Raw genomic sequence first — 23,207 nt, forward strand, 5'->3', positions numbered from 1 at the left:
CCAACTGTACTAATAATGAGAGACTCACACAGTATTAATGAAACAGTTCAAGCTTGTTTACTATATTAGTGAGAACACATAAATAAGTATATTTCAGCACTGCAATATTAAAAAGGCACACTTTACAAACACTATGGCTATATTTATGGAAAAGACAATATAATGGCCTAAAGCTCGTTCAACTGTTAATGAACACATACATTAACCCAATCACAGAAACCTATGTGAACAGCTCAGAAGGAGTATAGAGAGCTGGCACTGTATTTCCTATATCAGGCTCCTCCCTTCTGTCTCCTCAACCCATAGGCCATATTAAGACTTGCACTTTAAGAGACAATATGTAGACTATTATATTCAAATTGGCTGTCTCCCTTAAATTAAATCCGATGTAATTAGAGCAGATGAGGAAAGGACAACAAAACAACAGGTGAATCTGTTATTCCTTGAAATCCAGATGTCTTCAGCTAGCTTTGATAAAATGTGATTTAATTAATCCTTGATAATAGGGTATAGCAAATTTGACAGAACTTTAGGGTATCCTTATTTTACTTCAATCTCCTTTTGTATGGTCCTAGTGATGTTATAACCAGTGAAACTACAAGCAGCAATAATGTCAACAAGGCATAGATGTCTGCTTATAGTGTTCGTTATAGCATAAGTACTGACTTCCAGTAACACTACAAGTACCACCAAGATGAACTGTGTAAATGATGTCTGAAAGCAGTGTCTTATAGCAACTAGATGGGCTATGCCCGCTCACCACACTGAAACTCAGATAGAGCTGGCAACGATGTAGGTGATGAAGAAGACTCTATCAGGAACTCTCTCTGTAGCCTGGTTCTTGGAAATGGCGCCTAAGGGAGTCTGAATACTTTCCATCCCCACTGTATAGCCAGTAGTTGAAGAGCGCTCCACTATGTTCTGCTTGTAGAGTCTCAAAGGATTTCATTTTTCCTTTATAAAAGCAGTGGAAGGCACGTAAAGGCATTTTTTGATCTGGGGGGGGGGGGGGGGAATCAGGAATGTTTGCAATTGACGATAATGGACCAGGGGTGGAGGGGAGTTTATGCGTAGTATAGATTTTGTGAAAGATATTGAGTGTAGCATTAATGGATGTTGCTTTATAGTTAGTGGATAGTTTGGTGGTTTTGTCCAGGGAAGGAACTGTAAAGATAGTGGGGTCCAGGAGCATTCTAGGTTTACCCAGTCTTTATTACTGGAATGGCAATGCCAATCTATTATTCTGGTTAGGTGTGTCGTGTAATAGTATTTTTTTAAATCAGGTAGTCCCATGCCTCCTGTCACTTTTGGCAATGTGAGTGTATTAAATTTAATACTTGGTCTGTTATGTTTCCAGACAAAGTTTCATTGTATAGTACATTTTTTTAATCACTTTTACACCCTTTCTGTCCAGACCAATTTCCAGCTTTCAGTGCTGTCACACTTTACCCATATGAAATTTTTTATAATTAGTTTCACACAAATAGAGCTTTCTTTCGGTGGTATTTAATCACCACTGTTTTTTTTTTTTTGCTAAACAAACAAAAAAAAGACTGAACATTTTGAAACAAAAAAAAAACAAACAATTTTTCATAGTTTGTTATAAAAATTTGCAAACAGGTAATTTTTCTCCTTCGCTGATGAAACTGCACTGGTGGGCACCGATAGGTGGCACTGATGAGACAGCATTGGTGGGCACTGATAGGCATCACTGATAGGTGACACTGATGATGAGACACTGATGGGTACTAATAGGTGGCACTGTTTAGCAGCACTGGTGGGCAATGTTGGGACCGATGTCCCTTTTACAGAAGCCGGATATCAGCTTTCTTCATCTCTCCTCACGCTGTCAGTGTGAGGAGAGAAAAGCCGATAACCGACTTCTGTTTACATCCTGTGATCAGCTGTCATTGGCTGAGTTGTTGCCAAAACAGAAATAAAGGAGAAATCTTCCAATGGGGACACTAGGTCTGTTGACAACCAGAGATTTCCTCGCTTTGGAGGTATTTTCTCTCACTTCCCGTTTTGGCTATGAGACAGGAAGTGAATGGAAATCTCTACAATGGGACACAGAGGGCAAAAAATCCTGACGGGTTAAAACCCTGACTTAAGTTTAGACTAGCTCCTAAACAGTTGTATCTCTGAAAACCAATCTGTGTTCGAATCACTTTTCAGAGGCATTTGACAGGTGGTGCGGAGGTGATATGTTATCAAGCCACGAGCCCCAAAGCTTTTCAAATTTCCAGAAGAGGAGCATTACCAACATTAGTCGCCCATTATCAGGCATGTACTGGCCATCGGGACTATTGGTAGTTTCCCGGTGGGCCGATGGCTCAGTGGGCCAGCTTTAGTGACAGCCAGTGGCGCCTCTAGGGGGTGGCTTTTGGGTCTATAGCCCCCAATCTGGGGTCCATAGCCCTGAGTCCCAGGGATCTCCAACCGCAGGGCTGCAGCCCACTACCAGGCCATGCCTCATTGCAGCCGTGTGGCAGGCAGCATGGGGGAACCGGAGAGCGGGCAGGCAGCATGGGAGAGTCGGGTGGGCGAGGAAGCAAAGAGATTACATCATCTCTCACTGCCTGCCCTCTCTCTGGTGACCCTGATGTAAGAAGGGACTCTCTGTGGACCCTGATGTAAGGGGGGGGGCTCTCTGGGGATCCTGATGTAAGGGGGAGGCTCTCTGGGGGCAGTGGGGACCCTGATGTAAGGAGGAGACTCTCTGGGGACTCTGATTTAAGGGGGGAGCTCTCTGGGGACCCTTATGTAAGGCGGAGGCTCTCTGGGGACTCTGATGTAAGGGGGGCCCTCTGGGAACCCTGATGTAGGTGGGGGGGGCTCTCTGGGGACCCTGATGTAAGTGGGGGGGGGGCTCTCTGGGGACCCTGATGTATTGGCTCGTGCAGCCATTAATTTGAGCACCGCTGTACTGCCTATAAGAGAAATAAAGTGGAACGGCTAATGGCCAGTGAAGGGGGGGCTTGGGTGGCCATTGGGGTTGGCTGGGGGGGGTGGGTTTGTCCAGCCGGCCGGTATGGGAGAGACCTGTCATCCACACTGCCCATCACCCCACTAAATAGTGCGCAACCCGGCTCAGCCGCAGCACCTAGCAACCAGTGACGTCACGTAATGCAGAGAGGCCCCAGCATTCAGAGTGGAGGAGGATGTAACTTCCTCCTCCTCCTAATGCTAAGCTCCACCCACCTCCTCCAGCCTCTGTGTCGGCGGCTCCCTGCTCAGAAATGAAAGGGAAGTGGACTTGAGAAACTGAGGTGAGGCTGGGGATGGAAATTGTTGGTCTATCATGAGGGAGCCGGGCAGAGATGCAGGGACAGAGAGAATGGCAGCTGAGATGGATGACAGATGACACTCTTGGAGGAATAGAAAGGGGAGGAGGAGGTCACATCCTTAGATCTCAGGGGTTCATGCTGGGACTTGTAGTCCTTCACTTTTGGGGGATGCGATCCCCAAAAGTGAAGGACTACAAGTCCCACCATGAAATCCTCAGAGCTGAGGACGTGACATCCCCCCTCCCACCTAACTAGTGAAGGAATACAAGTCTCAGCATGAAATCCTCAGAGCAGAGGACATGACCCCCCCAGCTACTGAAGGACTATAAGTCCCAGCATGAACCCCTGAGATCGAACAGGTCACATCGTTAGATCTGAGGGGTTCATACTGGAACTTACAGTCCTTCACTTTTGGGGATGTGACCCTTCATAGAGATGCCAGCTCCCAGTAGAGGAGGCCACGTTCAGGGAGGGATAGTAGGCTGGTAGCCTAGGCAAGTTGTAGGAGGAATAAAGATGCATCAGGATATGCAACGTGCTTTGGATACACTATGGGCATAGGCAGATATGGTCTTTATTCTTCTTCTCTGGTGCTGTGCTGTTCTGCCGCCCTCCAATAAGCCCGCAGGGGTCTTGGTCCCCCTCTCAGAGGGTTTCGGTTTAAAAAAAAAAAAAAAAAAAGGGGGGGAAGGGTTGCCCAGTCTAAAATGACTGGGCCCATTTTCTGTCCCATTTTGGGCCTGTTACTAAACATTCCTTAAGTGTTCTAATTAAGTGTAGGAAATCAGTTTTATATATCTAGCTGTTTATTTCCAGTACTTGCGATGAGCATAAGGTACAATGATCGTAGTGGTTATCTGAATTTATTAAATTGTAGAAGTGTATGTGTAAATACTGTCTTTGAGTGTCACTGTTGTTTCCCTTTACAATGATCTGATAGTGCTGTGCCTTGTAATTAATTCATGACACGTTTTGTAGAGTTGCCGTGTCAGTGTTTGTCTATCCAGCTCCTCCTTGCCCATTCTGTTCACACCACAGTCTCCCAGGAGATGTCAATAAACTCCAAACAGGAGCTACTGATCACATTTCACTGGCCTGACTGCAGACAATCTCCTTCTTTTGGATCTTCTCCTTTGCCCCCAGTAAGAACCTGATTGCATAACCCCTTCCAGTCACCATGAGAGACCTGCTGACAACCAGAAACCAGAATTGCTGGAAAGAGCTCATTGAGAAGGAAACTCTCACTAGGATGACTTGGAAGCTTAACTACAACAAAGAACATCCTAATGAACCAAAAATGCAGACCACTAGAAAAAAGAGAGAGATTTTCATCCCCCAGCCTGTGACCACCTTACCCCCTCTTATCAAAACTCCTCAACCCCTAGTGAGCAGGGTGGACAAACCAGACCATGACCGGCTCGACATCCTGAACCTGTCCGAGATGAGACCTGTCAGTCATCACTCCTCCAAAGTCTTATATGATGGCTTCACCAAGGAGGGCAAGGGAAGGTACTTGTATCTGAAGAACAGAAAGCAGTATGGCCCAGAGGAAAAGTATCCACATCCCATCTTATCATCTTGGGATTACGGCTGGAGGTTAGGTAGGTTCTGGATATTTAAAATTTTGTGTAGAAAAACAAGAACCAGAGATAAAAAAACAAACACTCATCTCAACTGTTAAAATGTAGAGCAATTCCAAATTATCTGAGACCTTTAAATTAATTTTTATTGCCAATATGAACATATTATGAAAGTACACCGGATTAATATAAGGAAGTTGATAGCCAGTAGTCAATAGCTGCCCTAGCGTCGGTTTTTGTCCGTCGGACTAGCTTACAGACGAGCGGATTTCTGGGTCCAGTGGAGTTACGACGTAAAGATTTGAAGCATGTTCCAAATCTAAAGTCCGTCAGATTTTCGACTGCAAAAGTCCACTGAAGGTCTGATGAAGCCCACACACAATCGGATTGTCCGTCGGACCAGTCTGGTCGAAAATCCGACCGTGTGTACGTTGCATAATACTTTTTTTGTTGTCGAATCAGAACAAGTCTGTAAATTAGATTCAGTGCTTCTGCATTCTGGTTCTGCATCTGTGCTTAGAAATGATAGAAGTCTTTTTACCAGCATACCAGCCAGGCAATTTTCAACATCAGGAGAGGTCAGCAATGGCAGCCTCCATATTAGTGTCACTCTGATAAACGTAAAGCAACACTAAATATCCCTACTCTTAAAAAATAATATAATTCATATGCATCCACTACTGCCAGGGATATGCAATTAGCGGACCTCCAGCTGTTGCAAGACTACAAATCCCACCATGCCTCTGCGTGTCATGGTTGTAGCTGACAGTCTTGCTATGCCTCATGGGACTTGTAGTTCTGCAACAGCTGGAGGTCCACTAATTCCAAATCCCTGCACTTTTCTATTGGCCTTGTGATTTATTTCTCATGAAATGTTTTTTTACTGTGTTTTTCTGCCTCCCTGTAACATCCTCTGAGCTCCCAAACCTCTCCTTTTCTATCTTTTCCATTTGTTTGGAATGAGAAGAGCACATTAGGTGTGGTCACGTATACTGCTCTATGCACACTACAGTTCAAAGTCCCTAATCCAACTTGAGAGCAAGCAAGACAGGGTGGCTACATTCCCACATACAGTGAGACCATCCAGAACAAACCCATCAAACCCTCTAACCGGAAGGCAGATCACAGCATAGCGTTTAAAGTGGTAGTAGAGGCACAAGATTTTTTTACCTTCATGCATTCTATGCATGAAGGTAAAAAACTGTATGTAGCAGATCCCCCAGCCTCCCCTAATACTTACCTGAGCCCCCTTTCAATCCAGCAATGTCCACGAGAGCTTTGGCTCTCCGGAGACTTGCACTCCTATTTGGCTTTTGGCAGCAGGGGGAGCCATTGGCTCCGGGTGCTGTCAATCACAGCCAGTGAGCCAATCAGGAGACAGAGGCGGCAAGGCAGAGGCTCCGTGTGGGAATGAACACAGAGCCGCGGCTTGGGAGTGTGCCTGCTTGGGTGCCCCATAGCAAGCAGCTTGCTGTTGTGGCACCTGGCAGGGGGGAGGGGCCAGCAGCGCCAGCGAGGGACCAGAGAAGAGGATCTGGGCTGCTCTGTGTAAAACCACTGCACAGAGCAGGCAAGTATGAGATTGTTATTTAAAAAACAAAACAAGGTTTAGTAACATTTTAATAATATCTGTTTTGGCTAGACTGTTCCAGGATTTTTTTTTTTTTAACATTGATTGACATGCCAAAACAGAAATATAGGCACAATTGTGTACACTTGTTTTAGTGGATCCTAAATGCTAGCACTGAAATCTGGTCACTCTTCTTAATTTGTAATACACTCTGGCATTTTGGCTTGGGGGTAGCCTGTGATCCAACCCAGAGATGGACCCTCAGTTGGTCAATTGGGGCAAATGCTGCCTTTTGCATTCAAGTACATGAATTTAAAAGCAAAGCACAGTAAAAGGCAGTGTTTGACCTGCTCTGGTAATGCCAGTGCATCTTGATAGATCTATAGTCATCCACACTACACGGACAAGTGAATTAGAATCTGTACACTTGCATTTAATTTGTGCTTCTAACCCGCATTAAAGTGAGAAAACAACGGCTATTTATCTAACCCCATATACAGCTTGATTTCAGCGGTCAGGTCAAGTGTCTCCAAACTTTATAAACAAAAGGCCAATTTACTGTCCTTCCAACTTTGGGGGGGGGGGGGCGGGGGCTGCAAGTGGGAGCAGAAAATGTCCTGACGTTAGTGGAATTGAACAATTCCCCCTCATTGGTATTAGGGGGAGTAATAATGCCTCATCCTTGGTATCAATGTAAGGAATAGTACCCCATCAATGGTGTCAGTGGGAAGACTAGTGCCTCGCCTGTGGTAGGAACTATGCCCCACTGCTGTTGACGGGGGGGGGGATATAATGCCCCAAGAGCCATATAAAAGCAATCAAAGGGCCACAGTTTGGAGACCCCTGGTCTAGGTAATTGTTACCATATGATGCCATGCAGCTTCTACTGGATCTTGGATCACAAAACTTTGACCATCTCTGGTCCAGACAGCAGCATGTTTCGTATTGGAATTATTGAGTTAAACATTAACATTGCTTTTCAGTAAAATTGCATTCTACATTCCCATTCCAGGTGATGTAGTAAATGAATTCAAGACTCCGATCCATGGAAGATCCCGCATAGTGAAAGACACCTTTTATAGCAAGAATGGTGTCATTTCTATACCAGAAGACACTGACAAGATGCTGTGACTGTCTCCATCACCCCAATGATTTTCCGATTTAACGTTTTTAATTAATTTTTGCTTGACCATTCTTAATAAAACAAAACTGTGTCTAACCACATCCGACTATTCTGTAGTAAATGTTTCTTTATAGACTGGTCTGACTGGTAGTTTGTGTACCATTTCCAAGTATAAAGCTTTGCGCACATTATGGGATCAAAAGTGGCTACTCTGTTTACTGGTTATTGTATGGTAACAACACAACGTACATTGCACCTTTCTAAACCGGTTCTACAAGACCAGAGCACAGCAAAGGTTGCAATTCAACAATGTAGTTACTTCTTTGGATACACATGTGACAGCCAGTGCAAAAAAATGCCACTGTTTTTTCAAACATTGATGTGGGGCATAAATGGTGGCAAGGTGTCCCCGTAATTTTCAGCATCCGTCCTAAGTTTAAAGGCTTTTTCACACAGAAGTTGAATTGTAAAACAGCATTTAACGTGCATTAGTGCACCTATAGTGTTGAACAAACACGCCAGTTCCTTAATGCGCGTTGTCCTATGCATGTGACAAGCGTTAAGAAATGCTCGCCAAAAACCCTATGAGCATTTGACGCATGTTAAAAATGCACCCCAGATGCCTTTTTTTGTTGTTGTGAACAAGGCCTAACATGCCACAAATGCCGGCACGTTTATGGTGCTTTACCATAGACTTGGATGAAAGGAGTTTAGATGCTTCAACTCCTCCCAAACTTGATGTGTAGCTTCATTTTTGAAGCGCCGTGATGCAACACAAATGCTTCAGGTTTTGATAATATGGACAGGGCACAGAGCTGTTCACATTATCAAGTGCAGACTGCTTTACTAGGGGATTGAGAAGCGTCAACAACCCACCGCAAACACCTGCTTTTATTGCCAGTGTGAACAAGCTATAAACTCTATAGGCACAATTACAGTAGACTGTTGGTACATTCAATGGAAGTGAACAGAGGTGGTAGCAAAGCCTCAACGCCTGTTGAACTCTGCAGGCAGCGCTAATTTTACCTTGATGCGGTGCAAGGCTATGCTAATGCTGCACTGCTCCATCAGCTCCCCATTTTATCAACTTTGAATGGCATTGATAGGCAGTTGGGAATCGGTAAAGAAGAAACCCACTGCCCTTTTCCAACGCTTGTGTGAAAGAGCCCTCAGAGCTTTTACTTGAAAATGTTCATAGTTCCCTGCAAAAGAAGATATGCAATGTCACCTAAAGAATCTTCACGTTTGCCTCCCCAGGTTGTGGCTCTGCCAGGCCCTAGATCACTACAGGATTCAGTAGTCATGTAGAGACTTAGTGGATTAAATTACAGTGAACAGAAAGGGACATAGGCATTTGACACTACCATTAGCATTCAATGTAAAGATTCTTTGGGCAGCCACAGCTGAAGCAACAAGCAGACAGGAAGTGAGAGAAGGACTTCATCTGTCAGCTGCTGTTCCTTCACTGTCCAACCAGTAGGCTGGGAATGGGAAGATGACACCAATGTAACAATAAAAAGGCCGTTATCCTTCATGTTTTCTCACAGGGCTGTGCAAATCTCAAGAATGATTGTACAGATCTTAAAATCCATTGGCAAATAAATCAACTATGGTTACATGGACCACTCCCTTGTATCCCCAACCCCCAAAATATACCAATCACCCCCTGGTTTATACATAAGAACATATTTTAACAGCATTTACCATCAGAACTCAATCACACAGCTGGAAAAATGACATCAGATACTAAACAATTTATTCCAGTTTATTGGTTTCTCCGGTTCAGGGTTTACAATGTAGTGGACTTTCACAGTGAGGCACAAAGCACAGTAAAAAGCTTCAAATATCTTGGTTTGCTAGCTAGTGTATCCAAAAATAGTGTTTTAAAATGTATTGAATATTCTAGAAAAAGATGGTTACAAGGAAACAGTTTGCTATAAAAGTTATTTTAACATAGAACAGAAAAAATTTTATTTATTAAAACTTTTTGATCATTTCACCCCGAAAATATAAATTTCTATTTCCTCAGAAAAAAACAAAAAACAAAAAAGTGTGTTTATGATTGCATCAAGAAAAAAGTGCCAGAAAAGGAATGTATCCATTACACAAAATGTACTTTTGTGCCTCGATCCCCCCCCCCCCCCCCACTAAGCGCATTTAGTTTTAATATTCCTAAAATAGAAATATAATATCACTACCAAAGTTGTTTGAAGACTAATGTCTTATTGCAACCTATGCAATTTAATTTATGCCAATTATACACATAAATAACATCTACAAGTCTAGGGTGAATGGTCATATATTGTGATAACAAGGATTAAATTAAAAGGGACAGTCCACACAAGCGTGTTTTTCAGATTTTAGTAGATGTGGAAGAGTTAAATGAACTGCCACCCCATCCCATCAATATATTAAAGCAGAAACCCAGGAAGTGACCAAGAGGAAGTCCCAAACACAACCACTCATTTGATCGTGTTTAGTGTCATGTGTGTTACAGACAGAGAGATCCCAAGTTTTCTATGATATAATCAAAAGTTGTGTCCTTTCTGGTTGGGCTGTATATTACATTTTCTGAAGCATTTCCACACTGTGCTGGGTATGACATACTTCAGGCTGCCCCATTCTGTACTTTATGCAGTACGTTGCATACACCACACTGGTCCACTGTAAATGCTGGGGTGTACATTACATGCTCCATATCACTAATCATCACAGTATTGTAAATACAGATGTTATTCATGCCATTAGGACTTCAAAATTCCACCATGTTTGATGAACGGCCATACTTTTGCTAGTAGGTTCCTATATTTCTTGGGGCATTGGTGCCAACATACTGTATGTGTACTTGAGCTCCTTCTACACACCTGCCATGGCCAATAAAAGCAGTCCTATGCTGGATTTTTAGTTATTTCTTATTTCTAATTATTTCATACTAGAGAAATTAACAGGAGGACCAGGACCATCTACAACTTCAAGATGGCAGGAAGAAAGCCTAGAATAGAGGTAGGCAACCTCGGAACCTCCAGTGGTGGTGAAACCATAAATTCCATGAGACACTGCATCATACCATATGATTCACAGAGGCATGATGGGATTTGTAGTTTCAGCACAGCTGGAGTGCTGAGGTTGCCTACCCTTGACTTAGAATATGGCAGGAAGATCGTGTCAGTGGAATCCTCAAGACATTTAAGATGCTTGAAGATGACTTCACTTACCTAACTTATCTATAACTCGAAAAACCACTTTTGGGTGGACGGACTCTTTAATTCAGTAGCAAAGTATATACTTTTTTTTAAACCTGTAAACCAGTAAAGGACGGTGTTGAATGACAGGCATTTACACAAAATACTTGAAATAATCCATTTAGATGTCCTAGTTCTATGCTGCTGACTGATACTTTAGTATTACTCAAGACCGGTCAGGGTATATCAAAACAGAGCGTGGTTATTGACCTTATAAGCAGTGTTCCTGCTATCAGTCTACATAGTATTATCTGAAAGTTTATTTTATGTTCTGACATTTGTAATAATTTTATTTTTTATACAGGATGAGGCGTCCTATGCTGACCCAATTTTGGGTTTCAGCGTTTTCTGAGGCAGACGAAGTGTATGCAGTTAAGCCACTCAGACTTTCCAATCTGCATATTTATTATGGGTGGGTCACATGGAACAGAGAGAGGCCAGCAACTGGTACTTCCCATTGTACAGGTTTCCTTTAATACAGTACTTTGTCACTCAAACGCAGTTTTAGAAACTGTAGTTACTGTTCTCATTTAAAAAGTTCTGCTCAATTGCTTCATATGACTAGTTTGCAGAAATTATGGAATAATGAGAATGGAAACGTTATCAATGGAGGCCAGAAAATGTGATGGGCCCAACGTGGGAAAATCAGCATCTCTGTAGAAACGGTTGTTACTGGCAATGTGACACTTTCAGACACCTCACAGGCCCAAAATGTGTTCTTGCTGAGACCATATGCCTGTTGCTCGTAAAGTATCTGAAAGGAAAAGGTCTGGTACCTATAGCAACTCCATTTTTTCATTACAGTACACATTTATAGATGAACAGGAAAAACAGGATTGCTATGTGCAACTCGCTTTCTATTCAAATACTTCAGCATGGAATGTTCTTGCTCTAAAGTAACTGTAAAATAAACAAAGTGGAACATAAAGTACACTTGTCTTGATAGAAGTATAGGGTTGCCATTGCAATTCTTCTGAAAATGTTGGTCACCTGCCTCCGTCCAACCATACCTAAAATAACCAAGCTGTAAATAAGTGCCAGAATGGTCTGATCTCGATACTTCTTCCAAATCAGTGACTGAGAAAGCAGAGAAGCCAAGGTATCAGGCCGACAACCAGGGAACCAGCATTCCCAAAAGAAGAGCTCAACAATGGCAGCTTACCCAATTCTCTGGTGAAAGGTGTACTTCCTTAAGAGGTTCATCACCTTAGGACACTCGAAAAAACAGAGGCCTTATGGAGAGGGTTGTATAGGTATGCCCAAGGGGGACCTGTCCAAAAGATTTTCCATTGTCCAATCACCTGATTGTAGCAGCCTATAACCCAGGGTCTATGCATATCCAGCCTGTGTCCTGTACTGTTTAAGATAAAGAGATTTGGATGAAAATATAAACTACAGAAAAGCAATGTAGCATTAGAGATTTTGAAGTGTCTTAATTAAAATGCCAATGCTATCTATGGGGTACCATTCTATGGTATGGACATCTGGATGAAAAGTTATTTTTTTATCATGTGTAGCTCTACTAACTCCTAAGAAATGTTTACCATATTACTGGTATCAAAGACATTGTTGCAGCTTTCAAAATGACCGCCACAGCTGCCGATGCACTTCATGCTAATTTACAAACATCACTGCAATTAAAAGTACCAGATTTACACCCCGTTTGTAGATTGCACTGGACGCAAGATTTAGGACTACAAATTTGTATAATCAGTAGTTCCATTACATAACCAATCACGGGCCGATATTCTAGTTAAATATCATACTGATTATTTCACTTTAATTTGGTCCCTTTCCAATATTCATATTTACCACAAAACCAGTTATTCTACTTGGCAGATAAAAGGGTTAAAAGACATGGACAAGTATAAATAAGCCCTTCCAAAAGTAGAAATTTGCTATTTAAATTATCTTATGGACACCTAAAACAAACATACAAATTTTCATCTCCCTAGTATAAAAAAAAAGTCATATAAAATTACAATGCAAGTTTCTTTTTTTTTCTTTCCCCGCCAACAACCCCCCCCCCACTCCATTTTCCAGAAATCTGTAGATGTCAGCTCTGTGTAATCAGATATTACAGGTCTTTGATACTGTTCTGCCTGGAAACAGGTTTTGGGAGATTAAGGAACGGTGACGTTGAAGGGACTCCCTGGGATGTGCTCCTCGCCCCATTTGACCACCAAGGTGTAGTCTCCCTTCTCCTTCACGTGATAGGTGACGTTATACTGCTTGTTGCCCAGATGTTTTACGGATACTTCTTCACAAGGGATTGTGGGCCCATGTACACCGACTAATAATATATTAGAACCTGGAACGACATTGAAAGGAAAAGTAAATCAATAAGTAAATAATTATTCTTGTGTCAGTTTTTAACCTTAGATAATGCCTAAAGTGACCCTGCCACCAGCATTTTAGACAGATTGTGTCTTTAAAGTATTTGTAAAGGTTCAATATAAAAAAAACAAACAAAAAACAAAAAAACAAAAACAAAAAACATACTTACCTGCTCTGTGCAGTGGTTTTGCAGAGCAGCCCCAATACTCCTCTTCTTGGGTCCCCTGACAGTGCTCCTGGCCCCGCCCCCCTGCTGTGGGTCCCTATAGCAAGCGGCTTGCTATGGGGGCACTCGTGTCTGCTTGCTCCCAAGCCCTGCCGAGTGTCTCAATGAGACACACAGAGAGCAGCTTGGCCCAACCCCCCCGCTGCCACCTCACTGGCTGTAATTGACAGCAGTGAGAGCCAATAGCAGAGCCCCAGGAGAGCTTCTGCGCTTGTGCATATCACTTGATTGGGATCGGACTTTGGCGAGTATTGGGGGCTGAGGGGGGAGCTGTACACTAAAGGTTTTTTTTACTTCATGCATAGAAACCTTCAGCCTTTCAAACCACTTTAAAACACTCCTGCTTCAGTGTGCCAAGCCCCAGCAAGTATTTATTTAACACATTCATGGGTGTGAATATCTGCTCCTCTAGCCACATGCAGTGGTTTCCCCTGCTGGCTCATATGTCACTACACAAGACATACAAGCCAGTTTGAAGAACTATGCTGCTGCCTGCTGTGACTCTGTGCTTCTTCATCTAGAATGGGGGCATTCTAATACAGTAGGTGTTACTGGCTAGATCACCAGAAGAAAACAGAGGAAAAAAAGCCTAAAAATAGAAAAACTAACGTAGCCAGCACATCTAAGGATTGGCAAGCTGCAATATATTACATTTTTGGTTTTGGGTTTAATACTGCTTTTTAACTGTATAGAGTTTGCACATTGACCCTCTGTATATGTTGGCTCCCTCTGGGTCTCTGAAAAGGGTCAGCGGGATATATATATAAAGTAAAATATATTAAATAAACAAAATCACAGGTTGCTTTAAAGCGGGGGTCCACCCACGCCGCCAAAAAAAAAAAAAAAAAATATTAAAAGCCAGCAGCTACAAATACTGCAGCTGCTGACTTTTAATACATGGCCACTTACCTTTCCCAGGGTCCAGCGATGTCGGCAGGCGACGCCGAGAACCCCGCTCGGTTCTCGGTAGCTGCCGCCGACATCCTAGGTGAGGGAATCAGGAAGTGAAGCGTTGCGGCTTCACTTCCCGGTTCCCTATTGTGCATGCGCGAGTCGCGCTGCGCGTCCCAAGTGGTCCCCGCTCTCTCCTGGGAGTTGTGTGTTTCCCAGGAGACAGCGCGGTGGGGACGGGAAGAGGCGTAGACTCCCATGGGAGTCTATGCCGGAAGTGGGTGCAAATACCTGTCTTAGACAGGTATCTGCACCCCCCCTCCCCCCTGAAAGGTGCCAAATGTGACACCGGAGGGGGGGAGGGTTCCGAAAAGCGGAAGTTCCATTTTTGTGTGGAACTCCGCTTTAAGAGTAATGTTTCAACATCACCTAGTGGTCATAAACAGAACTGCAGATTTCTAGGCACTTGAGCCTGCTAAACCCTAAACTCACTTTACCCCCTTCATGACCAGGCATTTTTTTTTGCTATTCAGCACTGAATTACTTCGACTATTGCACGGTCATGCAACACTTTACAGAATTACATTTATATCATTTGTTCCACACAAATAGAGCTTTCTTTTTGTGGAATATTTAATTATATAAACTAAAAATATATTTTTTTGAAAAACACTTTTTTACTTTCTGCTATAAAATATTCCAAGATTTAAAAAAAATATTTCTTCATGAATTAAGGCCAAAATGTATTGTGCTACAGGACTTTGGTATAAAAAAAAAAATCCCAATAAGTGTATAATATTTGGTTTGCGTGAAAGTTATAGCGTCTACAAACTTTTGTATATATACTGGTGTTTTTTTAATGTATTTTTTTTATACTAGTAATGGCGGTGATCAGTGATTTATAGTGAACTGTGATAGTGTGGCGGACAATCTGACACTAGCTGATGCTGGCTATGGGGTACACCAACATCAACAGTGACAGTAATAAAGTGATCAGTGCTAATGCTACACACTTTCCCCGTACTAGTGACACTGGCTGAGAAGGGGTTAACATCTAGGGGCAATCAATGGGTTAACTGTGTGCCTAACAATGTGTAATGTGTGTGTGTTATGTTCTGCTTTTACTAAGTGATCTTGTTTTTTTTGTTCCCTGCAAAATGGAAAAAAACAACAAGAAGATTATCTGCCAGTGTACAGAGCTCTGTGTTGTTTACCAGCGCAGAGCTCTCTTGCGTGAAACATGGAGTCGATCAGCGGGTCCCAGTGATCAATCATTGTCTGGGACCTGCTGATCTGCTTGTGCTGGAATAAATCGCAGCACAGCCGGGATAGCACACACGCCCTACCTGGAAGTGCTGATCACAGACCAGATACGTAATCCAGCACACAGCGGCCGCCCTGCTGCAGTAAATGTATGAGGGCTGGTCGCTAATAATACATCTGCTTGAATTCTCACCTGCTTTACTGCAGTCCACAGTGAAGCTGCTTTTCTGTCCTAGATAAGCTTTTCCCAGACCAGCTCCTTTTGATGTGACTTTGCTGGCGTCAGACGTAAATCTAGGCAGTGCGCTATAGACGGTCTCTGTGGAGGCGCGTGTCACAGACTGGACAATTATGGAGGAAGTCTCATTGATGCTGCCCGCACTAACAAGCCTCTGACCTGTAAGAGAACATATAGGAGATTAATGTATATAGTACAGAAAAGAATATGAAGTATACAGGACAGACACTTGATTAGGGTACATTCTAAGTTAGCTCCATGCCACATATAAGCCCAAGTTAGTGCTTCTGCATTACAACATAAAAGTCGCAATGAGATTTACTTATGAAAGTCTGAAGGAAGAACTATCCGTGCTGCCCTTTTCTTAGATTCTAGAAATATGACAGAATTCGATTGGCTGATATTGTCACCAAAGCCATTTTTCCTTCATCAACTTTCATCCATGTGAATTGAAGGTTAGGTTTTTTTTGTTCTGGAAAGTAATTTTTGTAGTGACTGTTAATACATTACGGACATCACAACGCATTATTACCTTTAGAATAGTGTAAAAATGTAGCGCTAAAATGTGTAAAAAACTTGTATTAAAATGAATGTGATACAATAACCTGTGGGTGGCCCCCACCTTAATGTGAGTATAAATAAAGTCAATGACAAAGTCCAACAATATAATAAAAAGTGAAATCCGGTAATGTGGAAAGGTCTCCTAGTGTGCGATTCATCAACATGGAAATCTTGAGTTGGAGAAAGATTAAACACTCTTACCGGAACCAGTGGATTCAGATGTCGGTGACACTGAATCAAACAGGCTTAGAGATCCAAATGGATGGCTGTCCTGGAAGGAAGTGGAGGTGCCGGATCTCGAAATGCATTTCCTCTGGTTGGAAACAGCTACCACGATATCCACCACCCGGAAGGAGTCCTACGTCCAGCCAGGGGATCCAGGTTTCACATCACATGAAAATGTGGAAAAAACAATGGAGTGCTGGTCTGTGTATCAGCCAACTTGTTTTCTTTCCAATGGAGTGCTGGTCTGTGTATCAGCCAACTAAGGCTGATACACAAACCAGCACTCCATTGTTTTCTTTCCACATTTTCATGTGATGTGAAACCTGGATCCCCTGGCTGGACGTAGGACTCCTTCTGGGTGGTGGCTATCATGGTAGCTGTTTCCAACCAGAGGAGATGTGTTTCGAGATCCGGCACCTCCACTTCCTTCCAGGACAGCCATCCATTTGGATCTCTAAGCCTGTTTGATTCAGTGTCACCGACATCTGAATCCACTGGTTCCGGTAAGAGTGTTTAATCTTTCTCCATCTCAAGATTTCCATGTTGATGAATCACACACTAGGAGACCTTTCCACATTACCAGATTTCAATTTTTATTATATTGTTGGACTTTGTCATTGACTTTATTTATACTCACATTACAGGTTATTGTATCACATTCATTTTAATACATGTTTTTGACACATTTTAGCGCTACATTTTTACACTATTCTATTTTTGAAATATTTATCACATTTTTGTGTAGCAGCTTTATTCTCTCTCACTGGGTTAGCACAGTTATATTTTTGTTTAGCATTATTACCTTTGTTATACCAACTCAGAACACACACTTTTGTAGCATTACCTTTCTGGATTGAAATGTACGGCATCTGCTTCCCTTCCAGCATGAAGGGGGTTAAATGACCTGAACAACAGATGTTTGTAAAACAGCAATTGTCACAAATAATCGGGGTATGATGCATTCATATGGAACATAAAACCTGCCAGCTAACATAACCTTTACCAAATAGTTAGGGTTAGTTCATGTTTACCAAAAAGCTGCTTATGCAGACAAGGGGAGCCTGTAGATATATACAAACTGTGTAGCTTTGGCCAAAGTTGAATAATGCCCCTGCATTAGGTGTAGGCCATTCCTGAAGCCTAGCTAAAAAAAAAACTCCCAGAGATGGCATCATCCCAGTCTGTCTTGTTGCCAAGACATTCTCAGCTGATTCAAACCCCTTGCATGCGCTCTGACTCCTCTGCTGCAGTAGCTCCAAGTTCAGCGATGCTATGATGAAGGAAATAGTAGACTACACATGTGCAGGGGATTGAGAGCTCTCTCCTGTAATGGTGGGGTGAGCAGAAATGGCTGGGAGTAACAAGCAACAAGGCAGGACTGGATGATGCCATCTTTGGGAGTTTTTCAGTCAGGCTTCAGAAAGCACATAAATAGACCTACACAAATATCAAAATCATCATTTAACTTTATTAAAGCTGCACAGTTTGTTTTTTCTCTACAGATGCCTCTTACCTGCATAGGCAGTTTTAAGATACAGGTGAACTAACCCTTTAAAGCAGCATTTCAGAACACAGCTAAATACAGGGATCCATATCCATAATATGCAAAACCTTTCACCAAATCTAGAATGCTGTTCAGCTAGATTTGCAATCACAACACGAGCTGAACCAGCACCCCTGTCAAATTGCACAGTCAGATTAGTGACCTCACTTTTATCCACCGCAGTTATAAAATACAGATTGGTCACCACCACCCATCCCTCTATCATACAGGCCAGCTCCTGAAAGGAGCAATATCACACAACTCAGTTCTTCAGTCTGTCCTCTCCTCCTGTCAACTAACTTCCAGTGTCAGCCTGACAGCACTGTGCAATGCATAAAAGGCTGACTGGCTCACTGTCCCTTCCCTCCTGAGTTCAATGCATCATGTTAAAGATAAAGTTTTATAATAATATTCCTGTTGGTAGCCTTCATGTCCCAATTTTACTACATGTGGCCCAATTGTGTGTGTGTGTACATGTCTAGAGGTCGACCGATATGGGGTTTTCTCTGGCCGATGCCGATATTTAGAAATCGCGGTGGCCGATGGCCGATATGTGATGCCGATTTTTTGGGCCGATATATTTGGCCGATTTTTTTTTTTTTTCCCCTTCATCTCATAAAATCTAACAGTTAGACCCCTTTCACACTGGGGCATTTTTCAGGTGCTTTTGGGCTAAAAAGAGCGCCTGTAAAGTGCCTGTAAAACGGCTCCCCTGCAGTCTCAGTGTGATATCCTGAGTGCTGTCACACTGAGGTGATGCGCTGGCAGGATGTAAAAAAAAGTCCTGCGAGCGACATCTTTGGAGCGGTGTATACCGCTCCTCCACCACTCCTGCCCATTGAAATGAATGCGCACCACTGCCGAAGCACCTGCAAAGCGTTTTGGCAGCGGCGCTTCAGGGGCGCATTTAACCCCTTCCTCGGCCGCTAGCTGGGTTATAAGCGCCCCGCTAGCAGCCGAATAGCACCTCTAAAATGACGGTAAAGTGCCGCTAAAGCTAGCAGCGTTTTACCATCAACTCCTGCCCGCTCCAGTGTGAAAGCAACCTTAAGTAATAAGTGATACAGAAAATTTTTTACATTTAAACATTAAACAAAACAAACCTCCGATCAGTTCACTTGTATGTATAATTTAGAAAAAAAAAAAAACTATCTTAAATATTAAATACACAAAAACAGATAATCAAAACTTTTGGACGAAAAAAAATGGGCTAACTTTACTGCTTAGTTTTTTTTTTTTAATTCATTACTGTATTTTTTTTTTAAAAATTGCGTTTGAAAGACCGCTGCGCGATTACCGTGTGACATAAAATATTGCAACAACCACCATTTTATTCCCTAGAGTCTCTGCTAAAAAAAATATATATAATGTTTGGGGGTTCTAAGGGATTTTCTAGCAGAAAATACAGGATTTTTACCTGTAAGCAACAAGTGTCAGAAAAGATTTAGTCTTTAAATGGTTAAACTGAGAGCTTCTACACACTGAGTTCAGTCTATTAATAAAAAGAACTTGAAAAGATACAAATGTATCTTCTTATCAGACTTGGCAGGCTGCCCAGAGGAGGAGAGAATCCTCTCCACAGGCAACTTGCATTGACCTCTATTACAGAAGTCATTTGCAAGTCACGGCTGAAGTTACAATCGGCCTTTTTTATCAGCACAATCGGCCGATGCCGATTAAGTAAAAAACGCCAAATATCGGCCGATATATCGGTCGACCTCTATACATGTCCATACAAAAATTTGTGCTAATTTTTGGATGAAGATGTACATTTGCAGTAAAAAGACTATTACAAGATTTGGAGAACCTGTACTCAGTTTTCTTGGATGTTTGTTTTGGTGGAACAATGGGAGCCCACCATTGACATGATTTCCAGCAACAAATTTGTAACACAGCAGAAGTGACTTACTATTTTTGAATATGAATATATAGAGATATATCTATATCGATCTCTCTAGAGAGAGAGAGAGAGAGAGAGAGAGAGAGAGAAAGAGAGAGAGAGAGAGATCGAGAGATCGAGAGATCGAGAGATCGAGAGATCGAGAGAGAGAGAGAGAGAGAGAGAGAGAGAGAGAGAGAGAGATCTATATCTCTCTCTGATCAAAAGTTTACATACCCTGGTGATTTTGGCCTGAGAAGACGCACACAAGTTGACACAAAGGGGTTTGAATGGCTATTTACCCTGGGTTCACATTCACACTAGAGCGATGCGGGAACCAGCGTGATTCCAGCGCTGGTTCCCGCTTCGCTCCTCTCCCGCAGGTAGTTTACACTGCCTTGTACGAACCGCTGAGGGTGTCATTAAAGTTAATGACACCCCCAGTTTAGTTCGCAGATCGCAGTGCAAACAGTGAACTTGCACAGGAATCAGATCACATAGTTGAGAACACCCATGCGATACGATTCTAGTGCAGGGAAAAACAAGTCCCTGCACTATTTTCTGTGCAAATCCAATGCGGGTTCAGCTATACAACTATATCAGGGTCATTTGGGTAGTTTTTGTTGCCATTATTTAAAAAGAGTAAACACAGTTGATTGATAATAAATGGCTTCAGAGTAAAAGAAAAGTTTTTGTGTTATCATTCATATTCTCTGAAAAATGTCCAAGAAATCAAATTCTGCCAGGGTATGTAAACTTATGAGCACAAATATATTTTAAAATATACATATATACACTGTATATATAATACAGGATTTATATAGCGCCAACAGTTTACACAATGTGTATACACACACACACCCACGCACATATATTCTTTTATGAAGTAGCACCAATGTTTGCTCAAGAACATGACAGTCACCTGTTACTTTGGCTTTGTATGGGCTTCCCAAGATGTGGTTTGGACCTCCATATTTGATTCCAATCATGTAGTTTCCTGGAGCCATTGGAGTATAGAGGACTTTGTAGCCTTCTGGACACTCCTTGCAGTCCATGGTCACTTTTGATGGTCCTTCTATGGTGACAGAGAGAGCCCCAGGCCCTGCCTTACTTGTATTGATGATGAATTCTGACTGTTTACCTGACAACGAAAAGTAAAAGGGTCACAAAAAAAATGGACTACAAACTTTCTCATCATCATTATTATTTATTATTATATTATTTAACTGTCAAGTGCGGAAAAGGATACTAAGTGCTGCTTTATGTAAAAGACACTGGGCTTTCGTTGTCAAATTTTTTAAACGCTCATGGTTGGTTCTGTTTCACACCAGATTTAAAACTTCAAATTCAGCTTCCATTCCATTCCATAGAATAACTAAATTTTGATTTGATGCTCTGCAACAATCCTAACCAAAGCTGTTATTTTGCCTGATACTGAAGATGACAAACAGCTGTAGGTCTTATCAAACAAGTGTTTAACAATCCATATTAGCCTGGCAATACAAGAAGATCTGACAGCATTTTGGCAAAAACAGGAAACATAAGCAAGTTGTAGGGGTTTTTGAGATGTTGAATTCTATCAAATATCATCTAGCAGGATATGCTGTAGAAGGCGGCCAAAGGCTTTCAATACTTTTACGGACAAAAGCAGACACTCACCTATCACACCCACATGAGCTTGTGGGACATCCCATTCCAAATCCATGCACATTAATGAGTTTCAACCACCCCATCCTTCCCACAAGAGCCTCCAATTATCTGGGAGGGCTTTCCACAAGATTTTGAAGTGTACCTGTAGGAATGTGTGTACATCCCGCCAAAAGATCATCCATAAAGTCAGGTACTGATGAGGAGTAATAAGACCTGACTCGTAATAGGTGTTCTGATACATCCCAAAAGTGTTCGTTAGGGCAGGACTCTGTGGAGGGCATTCAAGTTCCTCCACACCAAACTTGTCAAACCATGTCTTTAAGAACCCAGCTTTGTGCTGGAACAGAAAAAGGGCCATCTACAAACTGCTGCCATGAGGTTGGAGGTGCACAATTGTCCAATATGTTTTTGTATGCTGTAGTATTACTGTACCTTTCACTGGAAAAACCTAAAAACGTCATTATTTGGAAGGTTGTCCACATACTTTTGGCCATATAATAGGCGTGGTGGTCAGGTGTTCACAAAAGATTTTTTGATAAAACTGGGGAGTCTAAGGCTGGCCATACATGGTTCGATCGATCAACTTGGGTACAACCAGCCTTCCGGATTCTCTTACGATTATTGCTAGCCCCTGCTATAGCCGCTAGCGATAATCACTGCCTTCTTTCTCACTGCTTTCCCCCCCCACCCCTCTGCTGGGAGAAGGCAATTGCTGATTCTCCTATCGGCACTGTCTGTGTTGATGGGGGAATCATGCAAATTCCCACGGGTTGCAGGAAAGAAATTCGCACAGTGTATGGCAGGCCTAACTGAATTGGCACAAGTAATGAATTGTTGAGTTAAGACGAGCGAGAATGTCTTATTGCAAGTAACAAAAAACCTATGAGGTCCTGCAATCTAACCTACGTAGGTTTCTTTCAGAGCTTGCAAGGACTATTTTGCAGTGACGGTGCTCTCCAATGGCATTACATTTAGCTCAGTGCACACAATTATCAAAACAAAATTAGTCTAACATTTACTTACACTGCTTAGTAAGCTGGGCAATCATCTGTTTGAATAAAAAGCCACTTTTATTGCATCTTTGGTTAAAACCAGCAAAATACATCTGTGCTTACATACTTCAATCTGTAGAAGCCCTTACTCAAAGCAGTGTAGCTTAAGCCAGTCCAAAATGTTTACACCTCTTTCACACTTGTGCTACTTGTCATGCGACCTTGGACATCGAAGTCACATGGCAAGTCATAACCCATGTTTTCCAATGACAACCATTCATATATGTGCGACTTAAAGTCGTAGCAACTTCAAAGTAGTGAGGGCCATAGACTTCAATGTTAACCCTGAAAAGTTGCATGAAAGTTATACCTGAATGTCACATCCAAGTTGCACCCCCCATCTAAAGTTGTGTCAAAGTGTGTATGGGAGCCCTAGGCACAGACATGTGTCACTCATTTAGCCAAAGATGCAATAAAGGAAAGCCATTTCATTAAGGAGGGTGCGATGGTACCCTTTGTGCGTTCTAGGCATGACTATGGAGTTAAGAAGCTTGGGTTGCCACAAACTTGCTGCATTGGTCATAAAACACTCTTATGTGT

The 23,207-nt window shown here is 42.3% G+C and overlaps 2 protein-coding genes across 6 annotated transcripts in view; one reads left to right on the plus strand and one right to left on the minus strand.

The window, feature by feature from the left end:
- Positions 1-4,300: 4,300 nt before the first annotated feature.
- On the plus strand, positions 4,301-7,661 carry LOC141103061 (protein SPMIP1). The gene is made up of 2 exons (XM_073592232.1): positions 4,301-4,888; positions 7,450-7,661. The coding sequence occupies exons 1-2, from the start codon at positions 4,465-4,467 to the stop codon at positions 7,566-7,568; spliced, it is 543 nt and encodes a 180-aa protein (XP_073448333.1). The 5' UTR covers positions 4,301-4,464; the 3' UTR covers positions 7,569-7,661.
- Positions 7,662-9,304: 1,643 nt separating this feature from the next.
- The window catches only part of FLNB (filamin B), a 329,582-nt gene continuing 315,679 nt past the window's right edge, over positions 9,305-23,207 (minus strand). For all 5 annotated transcript variants that reach the window (XM_073592228.1, XM_073592229.1, XM_073592227.1 and 2 more), the window contains 3 exons: positions 20,888-21,106; positions 15,713-15,916; positions 9,305-13,113 (listed from right to left, as the gene is read on the minus strand). In XM_073592228.1, the coding sequence (XP_073448329.1) occupies positions 12,926-13,113; positions 15,713-15,916; positions 20,888-21,106 (611 nt within the window). In that variant the 3' untranslated portion in view covers positions 9,305-12,925. The remainder of the gene's footprint in view (positions 13,114-15,712; positions 15,917-20,887; positions 21,107-23,207) is intronic.

Source organism: Aquarana catesbeiana, linkage group LG07 (assembly GCF_042186555.1).
Source record: "Aquarana catesbeiana isolate 2022-GZ linkage group LG07, ASM4218655v1, whole genome shotgun sequence".
In the NCBI taxonomy this organism is placed as follows: domain Eukaryota; kingdom Metazoa; phylum Chordata; class Amphibia; order Anura; family Ranidae; genus Aquarana; species Aquarana catesbeiana.

Bases quoted from the DNA above. Each gene is read 5' to 3' on its own strand.
- LOC141103061 (XM_073592232.1), top strand. From the start codon at position 4,465: ATGAGAGACCTGCTGACAACCAGAAACCAGAATTGCTGGAAAGAGCTC. The intron at 4,889-7,449 runs GTAGGTTCTGGA...TTCCCATTCCAG, and splicing joins GGATTACGGCTGGAGGTTAG to GTGATGTAGTAAATGAATTC.